This window comes from Toxorhynchites rutilus, unplaced genomic scaffold, assembly GCF_029784135.1.
Source record: "Toxorhynchites rutilus septentrionalis strain SRP unplaced genomic scaffold, ASM2978413v1 HiC_scaffold_175, whole genome shotgun sequence".
In the NCBI taxonomy this organism is placed as follows: Eukaryota; Metazoa; Arthropoda; class Insecta; order Diptera; family Culicidae; genus Toxorhynchites; species Toxorhynchites rutilus.
The window spans coordinates 2137-25000 of record NW_026599735.1 but is presented as its reverse complement, the minus strand read 5'-3'; the positions used below and the strand labels follow the sequence as shown (position 1 = coordinate 25000).

The 22864-nt window shown below is 40.3% G+C and overlaps 1 protein-coding gene across 4 annotated transcripts; it reads right to left on the bottom strand.

Annotated features, from left to right (window-relative positions):
• Positions 1-1680: 1680 nt before the first annotated feature.
• Positions 1681-21775, bottom strand: LOC129781704 (oxysterol-binding protein-related protein 8). Of its 4 annotated transcripts, none has more exons than XM_055789273.1 (9): positions 21697-21775; positions 13335-13390; positions 4479-4628; positions 4172-4403; positions 3885-4109; positions 3116-3553; positions 2867-3015; positions 2631-2809; positions 1681-2575 (listed from the first exon to the last, which is right to left on the bottom strand). In XM_055789273.1, exons 1-9 carry the CDS (start codon positions 21758-21760, stop codon positions 1696-1698), a joined length of 2373 nt encoding a protein of 790 aa, XP_055645248.1. In that variant the 5' UTR covers positions 21761-21775; the 3' UTR covers positions 1681-1695. The 4 variants fall into 4 exon arrangements, with proteins under 4 accessions (XP_055645248.1, XP_055645249.1, XP_055645250.1 ...); XM_055789274.1 differs by having other exon boundaries at positions 3149-3553; XM_055789275.1 differs by lacking the exon at positions 21697-21775 and adding an exon at positions 14405-14691.
• Between the last annotated feature and the right edge of the window lie 1089 nt (positions 21776-22864).

Here is a 22864-nt window from a genome sequence, read left to right as displayed (position 1 = left end):
ATGAGTTTAATGTGTGATTTTCTGTTGATGTGCGTCGCGTTTGTCACATGTTTTTGTGAACCGAGAATCCAAATTCATTGTGGTTTTGTTTTGTTGTGTTTAATTATAAATTTTAAAACCTGCATATTTCAATACACCAATATACCAGACAACAGAACGAATTTATTTATGATTTTAATGAAAGATAGCGCTAGATCGATCTTTCATCCGCACATTCGCAAGTAACCTCAGTTCGTCTAAAGCCAGGAGTATCGCCGGCGAACTGGGAGGTTTTTTGAATGAGCACAACAAATTATTGAAATATTTCGAATTCATTTGGGAAACGCTATCATTAGCTACGCCGTAACAGAGCCAGAGTCAAAATTATCAGAACGGATTGCAATTTTGCACTCTGAAATCCGTTCGATTCAAGTCCAATCGAGTTGTGCAAATGTGTCACCTGGCGACGCAATTCGACCTAGACAACATTGAGCTCCGTGTTCAATTTTTGTGAAGCAAAAATGCAAAATGGATATTCGGGAGGAATAACCCCCCCCCCCCCCCCCCCCCCGACCAGAACGGGAATCGAACCCGAACACCCGGCATGTTAGTTATGACGCTAACCACTCGGCCACGGGAGCACTGTTATCACATCCCTTCGTTAATTAATCTAGGGCAATGATGAGACTAAAATAACATCGTGGGGCACATCTGATTTCCATTATCAAAGTTAGTTGTTTCATCATATAACCCGAACAAAATGCCTAAAATTCAACATTGTCTCAATAGTCACAACCAGCGATAAGCATATATCTTAATTGTTTTAAATATTTGCGCTGTCACAGGAATATAATAGGAATATAATTATAAAGCATTATATATACTCTGAACAAATAGTATGTGTTACATTGCTTCTCACGCCCATTACATTACATTATATTGTACTGAAAAAATATAATGACTTGTGTGCAATTTTCCAACGTTCTTATTACGTACATATTATATAATTATATCATTCACCAGCGCTACACAGCACGTTTTGAAATCCAGAAATCTTCACTGATCATCGATAAAAATTTGACTTTTAATTCACAGAAAATGCCGCAAAGCACAGCCGAATTATACTGGTGCATTATATTCGGTTAAAATCACAGAAATATTGTAAACAAAATTTAATGTGGATAACTAAACATCTCCGCCACGCTCTATTCAATTTTAGTACTTGTTCAAATAGCTAATAATAGCGGATGTTACATGAATTCATTGTATAAATTGATGCGTACACTAAATAATGATATCAATTGTGAAAAACTCTGATTCGCTACTTCTACTCTACACACTTGAGGTGTTGGCGTTACTTGAGGTGAAAACACAATAGAAACCGTGTTTGAACATCATGTGCAACATTGGGATCAAACAACGTATCCAAACATACTACGAATACAAACATGTCACATGTCCAAACACAGGTACGAAAAAATCATGTTTGTGTGCAAACACAAAACTGCGAAAACAACGTGAACATGTTCATCTCGTACGCAGTGTTTTATGTGCATCACAGGTTTTGCTTTTATGCTTCGCGTTTACTCAACACTAATGGTGTTGCACTAGGAACACACAAACCAAATACGAGGATAGCAAAGCAGCCCCTTTCGTAGTTCAAACGAATCTACTGTAGCCAACCTACAAGGGAAGAGCGACTCGACCGATCATTAACTAGCCATCACTAACCTGCCCCGTGACCAGATCCTGCTGGAACAGCATTGGAACCCATTCGGTGCAGGTGGCCTTTCGCTCCTTGGCTGCGATGCGCTGCGCTTCCTCCAGAGCCGTCTTCTCTTCGGTGGCTCCCACCTGGTCGTCCCGGTGAATCGCAGCGGCCACGTGCTGCCACAGTCGTTCCGACTCGTTGGTTCCCTGTGACTCCATCGGCACCGTGAACCGTTTCAACCGCCTGGCGCGAACTTCCGGCGTTGGGTTGAACAGCACCGACTCTTCACCCGAACGCGAGTCCTTGATGCGGATCTCTCCGTCCCAGTGACCGTTGATTGTCGCAAGAGTTTCCTTGCCCAGTTTGAGCTTGCCGGTCAACAGATTGGTATACTCGTTCCCTCCAAGGAACGGCTTAAGCTTAAACTCCAACTCCGTCTTGTAACCCGTATTTTCGCATTCGATTGATATCTTTCCACCCAGTTCCATCGATAGTGTACCCATCAGGATCCCCTTGCAGTGGGCGTACGGCACAGTCAGTGTATAGCTTTCGCCACGTGGAAGCAACGTCAAAGTGGCCACGCCCTCCAGTATCGCCGAAGTACTGTTGCCGTAGAACTTGGACTTCGCTAGGATGCTGCAGCTGATGCAGAATCCATCCTGCCGATTGGTCACATAGAACACCGAAATCGGTGGATGATGCGACACTTGCTCCGCTATGTAGAATGTTCGGCTACCGTTCTCGTGCTGCCAGTAGCAGCGAAACGTTTCCCCCAAAATAGGATTGTAGGGTTTCTTAAGTCCCTTGGGTTTCTTATAGAAACCGGAGAGATACCACTGCACCACTGTCTTCATCCGTGTGAACGGATCATCTTCTAGAACGGCCCTATAATTGTATGCATTATTATTTTCTAATTCTAGAGCTATTTTGAGTGACTTACTTCGAAAGGATATCTGCGTGATAGTACGAATCGGCCAGCTTATCCAGAAAAGAACGTGGCTCGAGAATGAACGTCGGCAGCACCACTTTGCTGAGATCCATTCCGGGCCTTACCTGCTTGACCAGGAACCAGATGAGGCTCTTGTGCTCCTCCGGTAGCTCCTCAACCTGCTCACCAGCCTACGAAAAACAAAATGCTAAAGATTCATTCGTTTGTGATATCTCAGTCGGCCATACCGCCCCAAATTCCTCCTCCGGGGAGTGCACATAAGGTGTCTCAGGGAATTCTTCGATCTCGAGACCCTCACCAAGATCTGATTCCGACTCTGATTCTCCAGCGGACATTATCATGGTTCCTTGGTCTGGCTGACTGTCGATGTCCAAATCTAGAAAATTCAGTAAATTATGATGAGTCGCAAAAGAGACTTTTTGAAGTCAACAGTAAAACACAAAAACAAACAAGAAAGAGAGAGCATCAAATCTAACATTGGCCATTGGTAATCCTTATTTTGATCCCACCATTGTCAACCACTCCACACTGCTTGCTGAACTCGGCTGGGCTGCTCCGACGACGTTGCTTTTCCTCTTCGGAACCTCCGGCGAGGAGGTTTCCGACTTGTAGGGAAGTGCGTCTTACGTCGATACAGCAGGTGGTAGCCTGTTCATCGAACACATCGTCCGTATCGCTGGCAGAGTACAGGCAAGACTGCGCCGACCGCGTACCATGCGGATCGGGTGAATCGCGCAGGTATCGCTCCCAGTGAGCTACCGCTAGATAGAGCTGCTGGAAGATTGGCGTCGGCGAGGGGCAGGGACTACGGGGATAGGACTTTTCGATCGGTTCTACGTGAAGGTATTGCTTATTGGGTGGGGACGGCGGTAAATACTTCATCAGGGAATTGAGGTGCTCTTTCAGTCTGGGTACTGCCAAATGGGAAGGGGCCGGACCGGGGTGGTTAGCACAGATCATGGAAGCCAAATATAATGTTTTCGTGTTTTGTAAGGGGGTTCGTATAACAAACGAAATGAGCGATAACCGAACGTAACAGTCACAATGAAAGCAAAAAAACCGAGATTTCAGTGTGGGTTTGAGCGATCAAGCGATTTTAAACGGAGAAGCGAACAAATGGGTCGAGAAAGAAAAAGTTCCCAATTAGTACATCAACATAAAAAAAACAAGAAATGAATGAAAGAAAAAATGACCGTTGGGCTTTCATACAAATAGTTTGCAAGATCTGTTGAACAAATCACTCACCATGCTCGTCAAAGTGCTTCTCGTAGTCCGCCTCCGACCACTGGGTTTCGTGGGTACTGGTGGCCCCTTCGCAGGCACCACTGGTATCGATGGGGGGTACCGATCGGACCAGCAGTGCCGAGCATCTTAGCGAGAGTTCCAACGCATCCAACCAGCACTTTCCTGCCGCCTGGCTTGGCGCCCTGAAGATCAGGTAGGACGTTGGCAACGGTTGAACAACGGCACCTAAAATCAGCATTGAAACAATAACATATATCCTCTACGTTAGAAATGTTCGCTGCGCCAACCCATTGTTTCTTTATCCGGCCCTCGGGGTGCCCATATCGTTTGATCCAACGGATGAAATAGCTTGAAACAGAATCCATCCTTCTTACTGGGCCGTTCGATGACTTGGCACGATGTTAGCAGAACCGTTCCGACCCAGTGGCTGCTCTTTGTTTTTGGACTCTTGTAGATGAACAGTAGACCCGGTTTCAGCACGCACCATAGCTTTGTCCAGGATTTGAGTGTGCCACGGATCTATCAAGCAAAAAATTGAAAATCAAAATGATCCTCGAATGAAACTTTGAACAATACAGGAACACTGGAACCCACCTTAAGCCAATCGGCCAACACAATCACCGCCGGATCCTGGAGCGAGTTGAGCAGTTCCGACGCCACCCGTTTCTTCTCGCGACGGTAATTTTTTCGTTGTGCTTTGTATGACTCCTTGCGGTTGAGTTTCGTCGAATCGTTGTTAGATTGCTATCGGCGAGTAGCAGAGATGAATATTATTGTTAAAATTGTCTTCATGTTGGGTTACAATCATATTCAACTGTCGAAAAAGCCTGGTTCTGCCCATTACGAAATCTTCGAAGGGGACTGGGCAACGGATAAAAACATAACAAAGTTTCACACACAAAAAGCAATCCCTTATGCAGGAGTCGAAATTCGGTGCGTGCGAAGAAACCTTCAAACAATGAATAGAGAGACTAGCAGAAGTTTCCGGCATGAGAAATTATTTTTGACTGTCGCGTTTTGAATAAGTCTGTTTCAATTTCACTATTCTCATAGTAGCTGGGCGGTTAGAAAAAGAAGAAGGCCAAGACGGGTTTAGTGCTTTCACACAGGTGTGTTCTGCTATATGTTGAAGCCGTTATTTCATATTTCATTCAAATCATTCTATTGAATGCACAGCGGCTTGAGAAGGCTTGATTATTACACGACGTTCTTGCGAATATTACCCCAGCGATCGAACTATAGCATGCATTCCGCAATAACGGGACTACAGCGCACCATCAATAGGATTGCTCCCGTATTTGATCGCAATTCCTCCAGAAATATGCTAAAGCAGCGGTTCTTAAGTTTAACTAGGTTAAGTTGAAATCATTGGAACCTTGGAGGTCTGTTGATACAGATAATAAACAATAAACAATTTGCAATGCCAATTTCCCCACGCTCCATGGATTTTAAGTCTGTGTTAGGGAAAACATTTCAGTCGGAACAAAAATGCCCCTGACTTGCATGTATTTGCAATGTCAATTTACCCACGCGCCATGATTTGAAGTCTGTGTTAGGGAAACACATTTCAGTCGGAACAAAAATACCTCCGACTTTCATGTATTTGCAATGCCGATTTCTCCAACACTGCTTGGTTTTGAAGTCTGTGTTAGGGAACACAAAGAAAACAGAGAAAATTCTTCTAGCTTGCACTGTGGTCACGCGTATTCGAATTGATTTTTATAGTTTATTGTGGGGAGAACGCGCCAAATTTTGCGAATGCGTACATTGATTTCGGATTCGCGTCAAAGTACAGCTCATTTCAAGCCGGATGTGGAGGAGATTTTTTCTAGTGGTGAGAGCTATGTTCTTCGGTGTAAAACAGAAGGCGAAAATCTGTTCTGCAGCCTTTGCTATAGTCGCCACCGCCGCCACCACACAACCGATTCAGCCCAGATTTTCCGCTCTGCGAAAGATTCTGCATAGTCTATTTTGTAGATAAATAATCTAGGGGGACTGATGTTTTTAGGGGAGCGTTGGAGATCTAATTCTCCAAAGAGATACTGAAAAACTTATTGAGCATTCAATATGTACAGTGTTACGGCGTCGCTCTAAACATCGAAAATCAACAAAACATATTTAAGCAAATTGCCTTAATAGGTGTTTTATTGCTTTGCAAATCTTTCGCGACCCTCATTGCAAGCATTCATACATCGGACCATGTCAGTGCTGCCAAAAGTTTCTATATTTATTTTAACCAACAATAATTTCGTAGTCCTATGTTAACGATGCAATTATATCTTGGACACCATACTAATTCAATGTGTACCCTACGAAAGCAAACAACAGAACCACTCCGCAATAAATAGTACATGCAATATACATTCTGTCGAATATATACCGGAGGTTAGTGTTTTCAAAGAAAATGCTTTACTTATCATCTGAATTCATATTATCGTCTTCAAAATAAGCACTTTCTGATGTTGGGTGAACGTGGGATCAGAAGTTGATCGTTCAATCATGTATTCAGAAACTTGATTGCGATGAAATGTTTGCAGAAAATTGAGTTCTTTTGGCACTAGTCGTGCTGCGAGTTTTCTCATGCCCAATACTTGAACGAAAATGTGACGAACGTTTCGTGAGAGATATTGACTTAATGACGATTCCCGGGCATCATTTCTTTTATTTTGTCGATTTTTTCATCAGTTGAAAAGGAGGAAAACATTCAACTCTCGCGTAACTTTTGAAAAGGTCCAATGTAACATTTTCGTCAACTCGAGAAAAATGAAGTTGAAGACCCGAACATTATTCCGCGAATTGTCTTAAAAGGTATCGATCTTTATCACAACTTTTACTACTAGCAGTCAATAATAACTCTGAAAAACCAATCTTAACAGTTGTTCCGTGATTTGAGCTTAAATTTGAAGCCTCGGAGCGAAAAATGTTACATTGGACGTTTTGACTGCCCCTGTTTGCACATTGGACATATTACGTTTCACGATAAGATTTTGAAACTAACTACTGAAGAACAATCGAAACATCAGCATTTCATTCTAAAGACAGATTATTATTGTCATCACTCGTTGAATTGCACTGACATAGATAACAACACCTGAAAGAAACAAAAACTCAAAACGACCGAAGCACGACTTCGTGTTGTTTTGATTGCTTTGTTACTTCGGACGTTTCGAGCGTCGGAGGAAAGAGGCGTCTGAAGTAACAGCCGAGTGCTTAAAATCCGAATCTGTACATTGGATATTTTTTGCATCGGCGATTAAAAGATGAAGAAGATAGATACGTGAACGATTGTTTTTGTAATGCATTCAATGATTGAAAACTAATAGCGTGCATCCATTAACTCGATTTGTTTACATTTGTTACATAGGACCTTTTCAAAAGTTACGCGAGAACTATTCTCGGCCGTCTTGGGTGCATTAAAATATACGGCAATTCGACATATTTAAATCACCAAATATATTCTGCAACATTTTCAACGTTTCGGCACAAGAAAATTTGTTTACACCACAAAATTCGAAACAATATATTTTATCCATATCAAAAATCGTCGAACAAAACAAAAAAAAATTAACTTGTTCTCAATGACACTGTAAACAAACAAAATGACAGATCGCGCTTAAAATTGACATTAACTACTGTCATGTAGTTCCAACTTGGAAAACAAAAATTGAAAAATGTTCAGCAGAAAGATTTGAAATTACAAATTTCCGATATGAACATTTTGTATATTGCTCCTATGAATACATGTTATCATCTGTATTTCAATTGATATAAGTTTTCCGGTTCTTTGAATCATGGAGGAAATAAAAGCTTTGAATCGGTCCCATTTATATTGAAAACCCTAACGAAAAAAAAAATTCTTATCATACAACTAAAAACTCTAGTTCAAACCTCATTCTCATACCATAAATATTCCAAAACAATCACAAAAAGTATGCCCTCTTGTAATTACTTCAAAATATTCGAATATTAGGAGTATTGTACAATGCTGGCTGCTTCAAGGGTATCATGATTTTTTCATAAGCAAACACTGCAAATATTCTCGCTTGAACGTAATAATTTACAGGGAAACAAATATCAGAATCATTTTCTAATCAAAAGCGAATAAAAAAGAAGAAATAGACGAATGAAGGAGCCAGCAGTTGTTATCATCATGAATAATAGATATCAAATTCTGGCTCATCTTATTTGTCGTTTGGAATAAATGTCCATAGCACTTCACATTATGTGTTTGGATGTGTACCGAACGACAGAAAGTGTATTAAATTTAAAATATTCATGCAGCAATTATAAATGCTTGGCGCGCGCCTCCTACTCCGAATGAGTTTTACGTGACGCAATCAATTAGTACTGCTTTCTACGCAGATGTTTTGTCTGCCCCAAAAAAAAGGCTTCGCTTCTGCCTGGCCAGATCGCAATCCAACGTATTCGCACATCATTTGGTTTGATTGTTGATTTTCGCAGCTCGCCTCCTAATGGAACACCCCCTCATTGATCCAAATTGGCTATCCTTCGCGTCCCAACAACTGATACAAAAAATGGTGCCCCCATTCTACCCCGCGTATTAAGCACACAATCACTAGACAATCGCAATCGTTTAGTGTTATTATCGGGGTGCTACGGGCGGAAAAATATCTACTTGACGGTAATCTCTCGGAGGGGAGCCTTTTACACCCCTTCTTCTCTTACGATTAAATAGTTGGTGGAGTTTATGCTTACTCTTCTTTTGCCACTCGAACGCTGCCATGACTCGTTACACTTTAATCCTCACACTTTCCCAGCACCGTCCGCGTCCCACCCCTTTGCTTCCTCCGGGTGGACAGGATTTACACATTTTTTCGGGTTCATCCTGGGGTAAATGAATATTTGTCACAGCATAACATTGTATGCAACGATAGAAAAAACGCAAGCTGCAATGTATTGATCATGTTTCACATGGAAAAACATAGTTGGTGGAACTAAGCAGGGCGAGTGGGTGAGGGTGGCGAAAAAAAACTTTCTGACAAGTCTGTTCAACAACGCCACAGCTAAATAAAAAGTTGTTTCGTGGCGTAAAACTGAAGTGCTAACACGTTACGCCCCAAGAGTCACGTTGAGATTTGCGGCCGAGAAGTCGATTAAATACATTTGCGCTTTTGAAACAAACATGGGAACCGTTTTACCACAAGTGTAGTTGGGGTAAGTAAGGCGTCGTGCACAAATTACGTAACGCTAAAAATGCGATTTTTGGACCCTCTCCCCCCTATGTAATAAAAAGAAACGCAAGACAAACCACCCTCCCCTTATGTTACGCTAATCTTTACACAAAGTCAAAGTCGTTCGTTCAACATAAAAAAAATAGATATCTGCCCAGGTCGGAATTAAATGTTCCTTATATCCAAGTAGTGACATCGGAAGAACTTTCGACAAGTTCATAGAATTTTGAACAAACATAGACGGAAAATTTATGCTGACATCAGTTGGGATTGATGCTTTCAATCCATCTGACGTTGGCCTGAGAGGAACATGGACTAATATAAATTGATGTTGATTTACACTACTCCTTGGTTCAATGCAGCAGTTCCTGTCATTACATTTCACTACTTGCAGGCCCTGGGATGTCCTTACGTGACGAGTAAACCACTCGGCATTATATCGTACTAATTCCGCTTCATCGATTTTGGAGTTTGCGAACTCAATATATTCTGCTTTGAAGGAATATCCGTCGATCATTCCACACATCAGCTATCGATTCCCCTGCATACATAAAATTCCAGTTGTTTTGTGGCTTTCATCATATTAGTTTAGGAAAAAAGTTATCCATTGTTTTCTCGATAGCTGGTTTTAGTGATCAATATCTCACGTAATATCGATTATATAATTCCATGTGAAGGAATTATATAATTGACGACTTTTTAAAAAGAATCTAAGTTTTTGACTTATTTTCTGAAGCAAATTGTTCAAATCTTCAAATGTTAAAGTCAATTGCCACAAATGTTTTTTTAGAATCGTTAATACGATACGACATGACGGCTTATTGGCATAGAACACGACAGACATAAATTTACTAATCAATGGTATTTATTGCAAAATTAGTCATATTTACTAACCATTTTTCTAAGTGTACGGACGCAAAGTTAGAGCACGATCTGTTATCTTCTTGTGTCTGCAGTCGAAGTCAAATGAATACGCCACAACTCACAAAGCGAACGATCGTGAGTCTTTAATTTCAATGCCCATGGCCATCTTCCAATCAGCACATTTAAAGGCCAAAGCGAATGAGGTACGTAGTTAGAAGCCTCTATAATACAAAAAAAAGATGTTTAGAGCGCCCGATTTCGTCAGTGAAAAAATGAACAAAATGAAGAAAATGGTTACTTAAAATCGTCAGTTAAGTTTGAGAGTATTAGCATCACTTAAAAATAGAGGATTATTAGAGAATTTCCTAATCATTGTATTGAGTGTACGACTGCAAAGTTTGAGCACGATTTGTTATTTTGAAGACAAATGGTTGCGCGTCCACTTACAAAGCAATCGATCGTGAATCTTCAATATCAAGACTTTTGATCATTGACCATCTTCTAATTGGCCCTTTATAAGGCCAAACCAATATAGTGGTTCTCAGATTTTCGTGAAAATTGGGGGTTTTGTTCTTTATCGCAGAATATTAGACTCGTATTTTTTATTGTTTCATTAGGGAGATCATTTCTATTTTAGGGTGGTTCGAAAAATCTATTTTTTCTCATTTTTTCCAAAAATGACTTTTTTCGGAAATTCATAACTTTTGAACTACTGGAACGATTTAAATGATCGACATATCACATTAAAGCCAACAGAGTTCAGTCTGGAGAAATAATACACTTGCAAAAATTGGATTTTGTTTCCATAATTATTAATTATATTTGTTTTTTTCTTTATGGTTTACATGGCTTAGAGCGCTTTTTTTTCTTTGAATCTGAGGGTTTTTTTGTACATATTATATCCAAGAATCAGAGGCGTTGTTTCGTTTTTCGTGTTATGGTTTTTCAAAGTTAATCGATGGTCCGTAACATCATTTTTCTTCTCCCTTTTTCAAAAATGGATTATTTTTTTTTAATCAATTTTTGAACTAGACCGATTCAGATGATCGACATATCAACTTGGAGGGAATGAGCTAGTTTTCTTTGAAAAAATATTAGACATGCAAGTAAATTGGATTTTGTTTTAGCCATTATTGATTGTATTTGTTTTCAACTAATATTCTATTCTAATATTCTTTCAAAGAAGCTCATTGACTTCAATTTAATATGTCGATCATCTAAATCTGAATCTGTAAAGGGAAAAATATTTTTCAGACCATCCTAGAATGGAAATGGGCAATCTAACGAAAAAAAATACTGGTTTAATATTTTGCGATAAGGAATCAAATCACCATTTTTCATGAAAATCTGACAATCACTGGATTGGTTTGACATGGAATGGCTCAAATGGCCTTTTTCAGGGCGAAAGCGAATGAACTACGTAGTTTAAAGCCCTTGGCAGTTTAAATTTTGGCAGCATCAAATTGAAAAAAAATGTGAAATTACGTGTTTACACAGTGTTTGCCAAATGATCCATTCACTGAAAAAATCGCTTTCGTTCGTTCAAATATGATCATACACAAATCATTTCCCCCAGCGGCATCCTCTTGTTGTTACGTGCTGCAAATCACGATACAAAAGATAACGAGACAACTCTGCATCGGTTCGCACTTCATGATACACCGACACGCAAGCAGAACCATCATATACGCTTTCGGTGCAGAAAGTTTATTTTCTTCTTTGCCTCTAACATATGCATATCGACCTCTCCATGCATCATGAAACAGCAGGATCGTACGGACTACGCAAAGCGAATGATTCATATTCAGCTAATATAGCAGATCCTGATTTTTAAGTCTCAGAGAGTGCAAACTATATGATTATTTTGCTCGATAGAGACTAAGGGAAGGGTAGACAGATCATATTTTCCATTTTCAGCGCCGCTATCCCTTGAAATATGTATATTCATATAGACCGCATAGTTTTACTAGCAAAACCGCTCTCTTTTCCCATTCGTTGCTCTCCGCAAATGGTGACCGAATAATTTGTAATATTTCTTGTATCATTTATTGCTTTGCACTTGTCTGTGCAATGGGTTTCGCTATAGTAGAGCGGGACGATATACGCGGTTCAAACTTGTATGCAGACTTCGAAAATGGTTTGAGATGTTTGATACAGCTCGAATATGCAAACAACAGTCTTCGTTCCTCTCTTGGTTTAATCATGTAATGTTGCACAAGTGATTACTGTCATTCATACAAGTATCTGAATGATCCTCTCATATTTGGTTATATGTTCGTGAGAGGTTACTTGCATGACACATGGTGTATCATTCGATTTTGATCGAAATCCAAACACTGGCAACGCGTGTTATGTTCAAACGTTCAAGGATCCCTCAAGACGACCTGGAACGAGTCGATTCCAACCCCACATTCATAAAACAGATCAAAAGTATTGGTGGGACATGGTTGTTCATGTGCAAATCAGTAAATAAGCTCCGACATTGCGTCTTCAAACCGAGCCGAAACCAAAAATAATCACGTCAAAGACGATCGGAAGCCGAGGCCTGCCGGAAGGTCAGATACTAAATATTTCAATTGGTTAGATTCTTAAGAAGATATTTCTTGTTTTTTTCAGCATGATAACTCATCATTTCACAAGGCCAAAAAGTAAGCAAGTATCATCGAGTAACCTCTGTATGTATTGGGTTGCCCAAAAAATAATTGTCGATTCTTTCATTACAAATAAAATCCTTTTCTTTGTTCATAGAATGAACGCATAAAGATGGGATGTAAATCAGTTTAAAGCTTGCAAAACCATTTTGAAGCAAACAATAGTTTTAATCCCCAAAATCTTTAAAAAAAAAAACAGAAATAAATCGATTTTTCATCTCTTCCCGATAATTTTGTCCACTACATCTACACACACCAAAATAAAATGGGAATGCTTCTCTGTTTCATCAATTTAAACCATTTACAGACTATGGGATTGTAATGCATAGCATATCAAACAAATCTTAGAAAATTTCCGATTCAATTGGTATGCGAATCGTCAAAATCCGCTCGCAGCAAAAATTGTTATTAACGTTAGCTTTTTTCATAAAAACGTGACCTGTTTTATGATATGGTACCCTTAATGAAAGACGTAGTTTTACGTCAAAAATCGATAATTACTCCATTCGCATTCCAATATATGATATGGCCCAGCTGTTTTTTTTCCCGATCGATAGAAAATATAAAATTGAATTCACAGCGTGAACTGAAGTCGATTCCGAACGATGCGTTTGGAAAATGTTTTGATAATTGGATTTTTCGCTTATATATAACGGGTATTTAGTTGATCAATTTCCGTTTCTTTTTCGACAGAATGAACGCTGGAAAAGGGAGAAATATTTGAGTGTTCATTGTGTACTCACCTTGTCTGGAAAGCCGGCCTCGATTTTGGGGCTGCTGTCGGTCCATCCTGAGATTCCTAGAAAAAATTTCATAGCTCATGTATTGATCGTCACTCCGGATATCTAACCGAGCCAATCTCGGAGGAGGGTCTCGTGCTCTATTCGCATCTGTTATAATTAGCCCTGGGGGCACAGCGTAAACTGTTATTCGTTACTGCTGCTGCACACGACTGTTGTTTTTGTTTTGTTTTATTCGTTCAAGCTAACCAAAAGCAATAATAACAACAGAGCTAACAAAACTACGATATGAGAAGCTGAGAAAACGTCAACGCCAGATAATAAATACACAGTCTACGAAATACAATCACTAGCATCATACACAGCTACACAGCGAAGACTAGAGTCGATTTTAAGATTTACATTTCAATTCCACTCATCACATGCTTCTTAATTTTGTTTCCCTCCGCTGACGGTGTTATTTCGAAATGTTGTTTACATTTCCTTCTTCGCTGCAGTGTTTCTGTTTTTATCCGCCACTTCAAGATCAACAACGATGGTCGTCAACATCGAAAACGTCAGTCGGTGTTGCGAATGCAGCACACTCATTAAAATTCTCAATTCCCTGCTATTCGCGTGCACGAGAAGACTTCAGACAAAGTCCGCCAAAATCCATGGATCGTAAAAGGCGACCACGCGTTGTCACTCAGTTGCGAAGTACCAAACCACAAAAAAACGGTACTGCGTAGAAATTGTGGATCAATTCTGTCTCCAAATATCTGCCTACTGAACACTACACAGACTCTACGCTCACACACTATCCCGCCCAAAATATTTCTCCAAGCAATCCAACGCTGCCCGCCCGTCTTCGCATATCGCTCTCTGGCGAGGTCGTCGCGATCTGATTATCTCCTGTTTCACTTCTTCGTTGAATCATCCGTTTTTTTTATTCTTTTCCTTCCTATGCAGAGTAATTTACAAATCACGGTCAAACTATCCAAACCACTGCGCGTTCGATACCACTTTGCGGTGAAATTTACGTCACCCCGTCCGCTAAATTTCGCGAACCGTTCCGCCGGTCGAGTCCAACGAACCTCTCATCGTTGCGGGTCGGTTGCTTGATCGACCTGGCGTGTAATAACCGTACGCATCGGTATATCACGAGGGTGTGTTTCAAAAAAAAATCACACTAAAACCCAGTTCTTCGTCTTCAAGTCGTCAGGTGGGGTGTTAGGTCGCGAGGACTTAGCACAACCAATTGCGGTGCGGTACTGAAGAGAATCGAAAACAGCAGAACACTCAGCTCGGGCTATATCTTGTGTACTACGCCCACCCCGCGGACTGCCTTGCAAACCGTCCCACCGTTCGTGGTAGTAAACAACAACAACACACCAGTATACTCTCGTCGCGGTGAAGCAATTTCGCACTAATGGTACACACAGCAGAGCCGTAGGTTGACTAAACATACCAATACAATGCTGCCGCGGCCGTTGCGCGACTGGGGCTTGTTTGGGTTGGCAATCAGAAGACCATCAACGTATGCATATGATGACGCCACTCCCGAGGCCCCCTCCCCCCTCCACTCCGCTGAACTGTCGGCGCGCTCTCATTACGTGGTCGAAGGCAATCGCTGCTAGCACTGTTGCGAGCCGCGCCACTTGTCGCAAACCGGCGGCACCACATGGCGCCACGATCACGAGCGAGGTAAATCGACTTTGCAGCGCACTGAGAAGTTTGCGATATTCAAACTTTTTGTACCACAAATATGTGGGAACCACGTCAACCAAATATTGGTGAAGATTACTTGTTGAAGGGAAGGCATTTTTAGATTACGATTCCAGAAGAATGAAGGAATGATTCAATTATATACGTCAAGCTCAATTGGTTCATTTCGGCCTTACGAAAGCCGAATCTGACCGTAGGTCAACCAGTTTGACGACTTGCATGCTCATTAGAGCGCCATGAAAAAGACCACGTTTCTGAGTTTCTTGCGGGACTCAACTTGCGGATAAATTATTAAATAAAGGTCGAACTTAGTCTGTGGACAACTTTTACACGATCTAGAAAACATTATTTCTAATAATAAAAACAAATATAAATAAATAAAAAATATTGTATAAACATTATAATAATATGGTTATAATTTTATCATTTTTCTACATATCCTACAGTAACACTTAGGTGCCTGTTCTATCAAATAGCTTTCAAAAATCCTATTCAATTTGAACGAGGAAATATATCTGGGTGTTAATAGTGTGGCACAGCCGTCAAATTTTGAGTTTTTTTTTATTCAAATTGCATAAAACGTCGAGATCTACTGTCATCTCGGATTTTTTTGTCAAAAATCGACACTCTGGGACTTGATGGTTTTTATTTATTACAAGACAAACGTATGGTTAAGGGTGCCAATGAAAATAGGTATCTCGATTTTTACGATTTTTACGGAACTGTTAATTTGCACGATTTATAGGTATACCTTATGCAATCGACTCATTCAGACTTTATTTACTGGTGTCGAAGATGTCAAAATTTAAGTTTTTTTGAAAACGTCTGTCTCGTTCCGACTGTGAGAGCTAAGCACTTACCACTACACCACCGCTCCGGCAACCGATGACTCATGCTGGTCTACTTCACAACCTTCCATCTCGCCATTTACATTCACAGTTTCAATGAGTACGTTTCGAATACAAAAATGACGCTTTCATTTGAGTATAAGCACTAACAACAGTGATCTTCAATTCGCTCTGAAAATGACGATTGAAACACTTCGCTTCAGTGGGAAAAATGAAACGAATGAGCGTGCAGCGAAAGGTGAAGGTTTCACCAAGGATATTTTTAGCGCTAATGTTACAGGAAAGTTGTGCCCAAAACACGACCGCAGAATTGACGTAAAATTACCACTAGAAAGACCGAAACTTAGTAAATTTCTATATTGCCCAAAAACAGTCAAAATGAGTGCTTTGTGAAAGAATATCTGATGTGTTAAGAAATGTATTTAAACTTGATTTTCAATATGTTTTATATCATTTACAGTTACATAGCAAGTTATTAGTGAATATTAACAATAAATAAATTATTTTACTTAAAAAAATCATTTTTAGACTATTTATGTATTTTTTTGAAAATGAAGGTGGAAATTATTTCATGTGTTTTTGTTTCTTGTATAAATTTTCTCATATTCATGCATACAATCTAGAACAGCTACTCTTTTATTTAGTCCGCTTTTATATACTGTAAGAACACAATTCTCTGATTTACATAACAGAGTTGAAAAACGAGGCATGTTATCGAGGCATGTTTGATAAGCTGATTTGGATAGTTCCCTTATGTTTCCTCTAATGGTTCCAACTAGAACTGTTTTTTTTTGTCAATATTTTTTTCGCGAGTTACATGCTAGGGAAAATTGGTCATGATAATTCTTGAACATCTTGTAAATGGCTTGACAAGTTTCAGAACAATGTGTTCACTGAGAAGCATTGATGATATTTCCCCAAATAAGAAAAACCATTCAAAACATTCATTCCAATTGTATGCCAAGTTTATTGAGTTTATTAGGCATATACTGTGAAAATCTGCATCTGGCTTTTGTCGAAAATAATCATAATCTCGTCAACTGTAATATTTTGCCCTAGTTGATAGCAAGCTTGACTATTCTCAATATTCTCAAAGCAACAAACAGGATATGAAGGAGGGGGGAGGTAAACAACTTGTTAGAACAAGTATCACTGGATAAAAATTCGAATAGCAATTACTACTTTAGAATTTTGAGAAACTGCAACTTATGAAGTATACACCCAAAGTGACAATTTATCATGTACTTGTATGTTATCATGTGGCGGTTATCGAAAAAAAAAGAAAACTGTCCTCCAATACATACCGACACTGGTCATATACGAAATTTAATGAATTCAGTAATAAAAGTCATTTTATTATTTCAAATTCATCAAGCAGTCAAAATGATTGCTTTTGGGCTATATAGGTATAATACACCCTCCGGAAATGAAGGAGGGGGGGAGGTAACTTCAATTATTAATAAAAACAGTTATTTGTTGTGTATTATATACATAACAGCTTTCCTAATTGAAATTGAAAAGCAGTCAAAATGACTTGCTTGTACTTGCTTGGGCAATCTAGTGTTAAAAGTTAGGCTGTTCGTTTCATATTGATTTGGGATACATTCGAAAAATTACATTATTAAACTCTTTCATAATGTTGTGGCCCTGAAAAAAGCCGTTTAGTTTGATTGGTAGGTACGGTTCATTCATTCCATGATTGTTTTTTTTTGCCAAAAATCGATTCTCTGGGATCACGTGGCAGAACGTTGGTTCGGGATCCCAATGAAAAGGGTCTCCTCGATTTTTCATATGGGAATTCCTGCAAAATGTTGATTTGCGCGACGAAACACGCTATGCAAAATTTCAGCTCAATCAGACTTCATTTACTGATGTCGCAAAGACGTCAAAGTTGGAGGTTTTTTTAAACCCGAAAAATGGATCATGAGAGTAATAAAATTTGAGTTGTATTGTTGAAAATTGTATGAAACATCGAGATTTATTGTTATCTAAAAAAATTTTTTAAAAATCGATTCCAGACGGAAAAACGACGCACCGCCGAAGATTCAATTTTTGACAAAAGAAAAACTAGTAGTGGCTTATATCTGTGATATAACCGCAATGTGGACGTAGAACTATCGATGGATTTCCGAGTGGACACCAGTTTATATACAGATTTGTGTGATTTCATGAACTTGTTTTCAAAGCAATTGTTATGTTATTGAAACAAGTTTTCGGGTCAATAATTAATGAGCAGGTATGATGGTAGGTATTTCATTTTTTGAATGAAACGAATAAAATATTCTCAAAGAAGGAATCGATTTCCCTCCTCGCCAATTAGAATAATCCGTAAGCAAATGATATTATATCTCCTGCTTTCATCAAAACATTGTGATTCCTTTGATATGGTGAACTCGCGGCATTTTTGAAGGATCTGCCGCAGTGTAAAAATCTGGTCCGTCGTCGTGCAACCGGGCATGAATCCGGCCTGATAACTTCCCACAAAACTACTCACTATTGACGATAGACGGCGAAAGAGGATCCGAGACAAAATTTTGTAGGAACCATTCAGGATTGTGATGGCACGATAGTTCCCACAATCCAGCTTGTCGCTTTTTCTATAGATGGGGAAGATTATCCCGTACTTCCACTCCTCCAGTAGCTGTTCTGTGTCCCAGATCCTGACTATCAACCGGTGCATACACTCTACAAATTTTCCCGGACCTCCCTTGAAGAGCTCCGCTACGAGGTCATTCTTATCAGCTGCTTTGTCGTTCTTGAGCTGATTAATGGCCTCCCTAACTTCACCCATCGTCGGGGGTGGTACGTCGTCGCTGTTCACTGCACCGGTGTAGTCCTCCTCAACGCCGTCTTGGTCTCCTGTCTGCGCGTTGTTCAGGTGTTCATCGTAGTGCTGCCGCCACCTTTCAATCACCTCGCGTTCATTCTTCAAAATGCCTCCTTCCTTGTTCCTGCACATTTCGCCCTGCGGCACAAAGCCTTTGTGTGAGGCGTTTAGTTTCTTGAAGAACTTCCGCGATTCTCGAGAACAATAAAGCAGCTCCATTTTCAAACACTATTTCTCTTCCAGGAGGCGCTGTTTTTCCCGAAAAAGATGTGTTTGCTGCCTTCGCTTCAGACTGTATCGTTCCACGTTTTGTCGAGTCGCTCGTTGCAGCATGGCTACGCGTGCTGCATCCTGCTCGTTCAGAAGCGCTCGGCACTCGTCGGCGAATTTTTCTCGTTGTTCATACCCGATGACGATCTCTGCTGTGTTGCTAATTTCTGCTTTCAAGGTGTTCCAGCATTCATCGAGAGGGGCAGCATCCAGTTCATCTACCCCCCCGTAACGCAGCTTCAAGACGCTGCGAGTATGTTGCAGCAACGTTCGGTTCCTTTTGTTGTCGTAGGTGGTACCGTGCTGAGCGCTGGTGTCTTATTTTATTAACGACTGACAGTTTAGAACGCAGTTTGACCATCACCAGGTAGTGGTCTGAATCGATGTTAGCGCCACGATAGGTTCTGACGTCGATGATATCCGAGAAGTACCGACCGTCGATCAAAACGTGGTCAATTTGTGTTTCTGTTTTCTATTGTGATCTGCAAGTGTAACGGTATTGGAGCATTGTCCTCTGATGGTAAGAATATCAACATTTCTCGTCATCGATTACTTCCTCTAGGGGTACGTGAAGGATCGTTGCTATGTTAAAAAGCCACAAAATTTAGAGGAACCTTAAGAAGAAATAACTCGGATTTTCAACAGCATCGAAGTCGTAATGCTAAAGTTGTGCATGAAGTTTAAAACCGTGCATGTCCGTTTAAAACGCGTTATCAAAAATGTCCTAAAATATGCTTTATTTTCGTTTTTTTAAATAAAAATTGGTTCACTTTTGTAGAAGTTATTAAAATTTGTTGCGTGAGCGTTTAATCTGAAAGACCCTGTACAAAGAACGATCAGCAACCAGAAACACTCAACGAACACCCGTTAGATAAAACAATAATCATTGGGTTTATAACACAGTTACATCCGCGTTGGCTATCGAAGGAACGGCTTCACATTGCTTCGCCCGACCAACTACCATGGCAAAGTTGGTGGTACTTCCCCAATCCTCGAATCGAATGCTGGTGCCAGTATCCGTTGCGATACAAACTGCATTGACGTTACGGGGAAGCTCCAGCTACGAGCTCAACATTATAGCGTCTCGGAAAGTTTAATGGGCGCCATAAATCCAGACCGAAAAAAATGAAGGCGCTAGAGGTTTGTACATTTTCGCGTGCGTCGTCGCCATCGGGGAGTGGTTGTGCTAAAAAGAACCTTTTTTTCCACTTGCTTGCGGTTGGATAGCCAACAATTCATGACAAACTTCAGTTAAATGGTATCCCGGAGGGTAACCCCACATTCGTTTTTTTCTCTTCCAACTTTCAACCTCCAGTCGCATCCACATCGCCAACCATTGAACGACCGGTGGTTGTTTGATAGTTTTGTGATGTCCAACCGCCAAACACTGCCACTGAAGAGCGAAAGATTTATGTGGAGTCGGCACGTGTCTCCGCCGCAGCTGCCGCTGTGACGTGACTTATGTTTTTTTGTGCCATATGTTTGTCAAATGTTCACGCTTCATGCAACCACATTCATTGCGTGCAATATTGCCAGCGAGAGTTGTAGATTTCAACCGGTTTCACCTTGACCTTCGGTATGACGCATCGTGGTATCATTTAGAAGTTTGTCAATGCCACGGGGGTTGAGAGTGATAACAATTACACAGCGATTTGTTCCTCATTGCTTCATATGATTGATACGCGCATGGTGAATAATTACCAGGTACCAAGGTATTCACTATCATTTTAGTGTGTTCTAATGACTATAGCAGCTATAGCATCGTGATAGACCCACTCAGTTGCGCATCAGCAGCACTACAAACTCCAAGGACGGATCTTCCATCTTTCGCGGCGTTCTCCCCTGATGCAACTTGATCGCTTACCGCTAATCATATTTCACCGCGCCGCCATCATATTTGTCGAACTGGTTTCCATGACGTCATCATCTGTTGCTTTCCCCCCACTATTGCCACTATACTATCCATCGTGTTCTTAGGGACCGGAAACATGTCGATGGAAGTGCGATGTGTCACCCGCGAGTGTTGGAAGACAAGCCGTTGGAAGTATGAACTCGTATACATAATGTCGTTCATTAACAATAAGCAGAAAGTGGAGAAAAAAAAGTTTTTTTGCGGAGACATGCAGACGGTGTGTTTAATGCTTGAATTTCAATAAGTTGCTGCCGCCAACAACGGAGCCGATGAAAAACCCCCGGACAAATAACGGTGGAGCGACCGAGCGACATGACGAAGGGTCCGTGTCTCGGTATAAATAATAAACGAAGCGCGCCAGGCCGCTGCGATTATAGTGGTGATAGCATTGATGATATTGACACTAATAGACAAATGGATTGGCACGGGGAAATCAGGAGGGACGAGTTCATAAGGTTTGGATTAGAATATCTCCAACATGTATTAATTGTGGCCCCACAAATGATTGCTTCCGTTGCCCTATATTAGAGGTGGGCAAAACAGTTCACTTTAATGAACCGTTCACTAACACATAAGTGAACTAGTTCTGTTGAACAGTTCACTCACTCTTTCGCACAGTAGAAGGATATGTCAAAGCAAGTATAAAGTACAAGTATGAAATGCGGGATGTTATGTAGGACTGTTCTGTTCATTCATAAAATTCTGTTTGTTAGCAAATTATCTTTTTAACTTTTACCCAAATGCGACTGTTACCCGTATGTAACAATTACCCGAATGCAACATCTACCCAAATGCGACACTTACCCGAAAGAAGGATATATTCGAATAATACGCCACTTTTATTATTAGGAAGTATTTGTATATTCATTTCTGATCAGTGTTCATTTCCATATCGCGACCCTGGTGAGGTAGCATACCGGAACCCATCCTAACCACGAACAACGAAAATAGAAATACGGAACGGATTAATCGGCGAAGACCTAGGCAACGAACAAGGAACACGAAAAATTCAAACGAGTAGTGCCATTTGAGGAATAGTGAGGTTGAATAAAATCCTTTTCAAAATAATGAAAGAAATAAAAAATAATGATGAGAAATGAAAGAATACAGTTTTTTAACGTATTATGAAATTTATCCATTCTTATGGATGACGCAACCCCTTTTACTTAAAAGAAAGCTGACAATTTTGGTACATACGTATCATGACACTGAAGTACAATTTTGATTATGAATTTATTTTTTCCCAATTAAATTTATTCTGAGATCAAAATACATGACATGCATAATTAACAAGACTGACCTGACTAAAGGATCGTCTCCTATGTTTCAAGCAAACCGGGCAATCGGTGGAACACAGGTTCGCTTGCGAGAGACCGCCGCTTCCGATGGCGGTTCGGCGCCAGACTCGGATTGCGTCACCTCGGCGACATCGTGCCGCCTCGGTTCCTTATTCTCGTTGAATGGGGACTTCACCCCCATTACATTGATCTCAGAATAAATTTCATCACGAAATAATAAATTCATGATAAATACTGCGCTGCGGTGGTAAATCCGTAAGTATCATTTTTTTTTTTTCATTTGATTTTTCACGTTACCTGCTTAATTTTCGGAATATTCCATAACCCATGTTAATTTCTGAATAATCTCTTAGCCTTAGGAAGCAATACGGGAAGGAAAGAAGACGACATGTAAATTGTGCCTACACTAATTTCTAAAAATGACATAGCGAAGTCTTCAACGTCTTTTTCGAATTTTCTCATTACAATTTCTCATTTTACCTCGTAACTTCGTAAAAGGAGGTTAGACAAAACTCATAATCCGATGCGTTGGAATTTTTCCTTCTTCATTCGGGTAAACATTCTATTCGGGTAAATGTTGCATTCGGGTTAATGTCACAATCGAGTATTTGATAGATAAGGGTGAATGTCATTCGGGTATGTATTACATTCGGGTGCATGTGGCTCGGATTAAC

Bases quoted from the DNA above. Each gene is read 5' to 3' on its own strand.
- LOC129781704 (XM_055789273.1), bottom strand. From the start codon at position 21,760: ATGAATATACAAATACTTCCTAATAATAAAAGTGGCGTATTATTCGAA. The intron at 3,554-3,884 runs GTGAGTGATTTG...CCCATTTGGCAG, and splicing joins GAAGCACTTTGACGAGCATG to TACCCAGACTGAAAGAGCAC. The intron at 2,576-2,630 runs GTAAGTCACTCA...ATACAATTATAG, and splicing joins CACGCAGATATCCTTTCGAA to GGCCGTTCTAGAAGATGATC.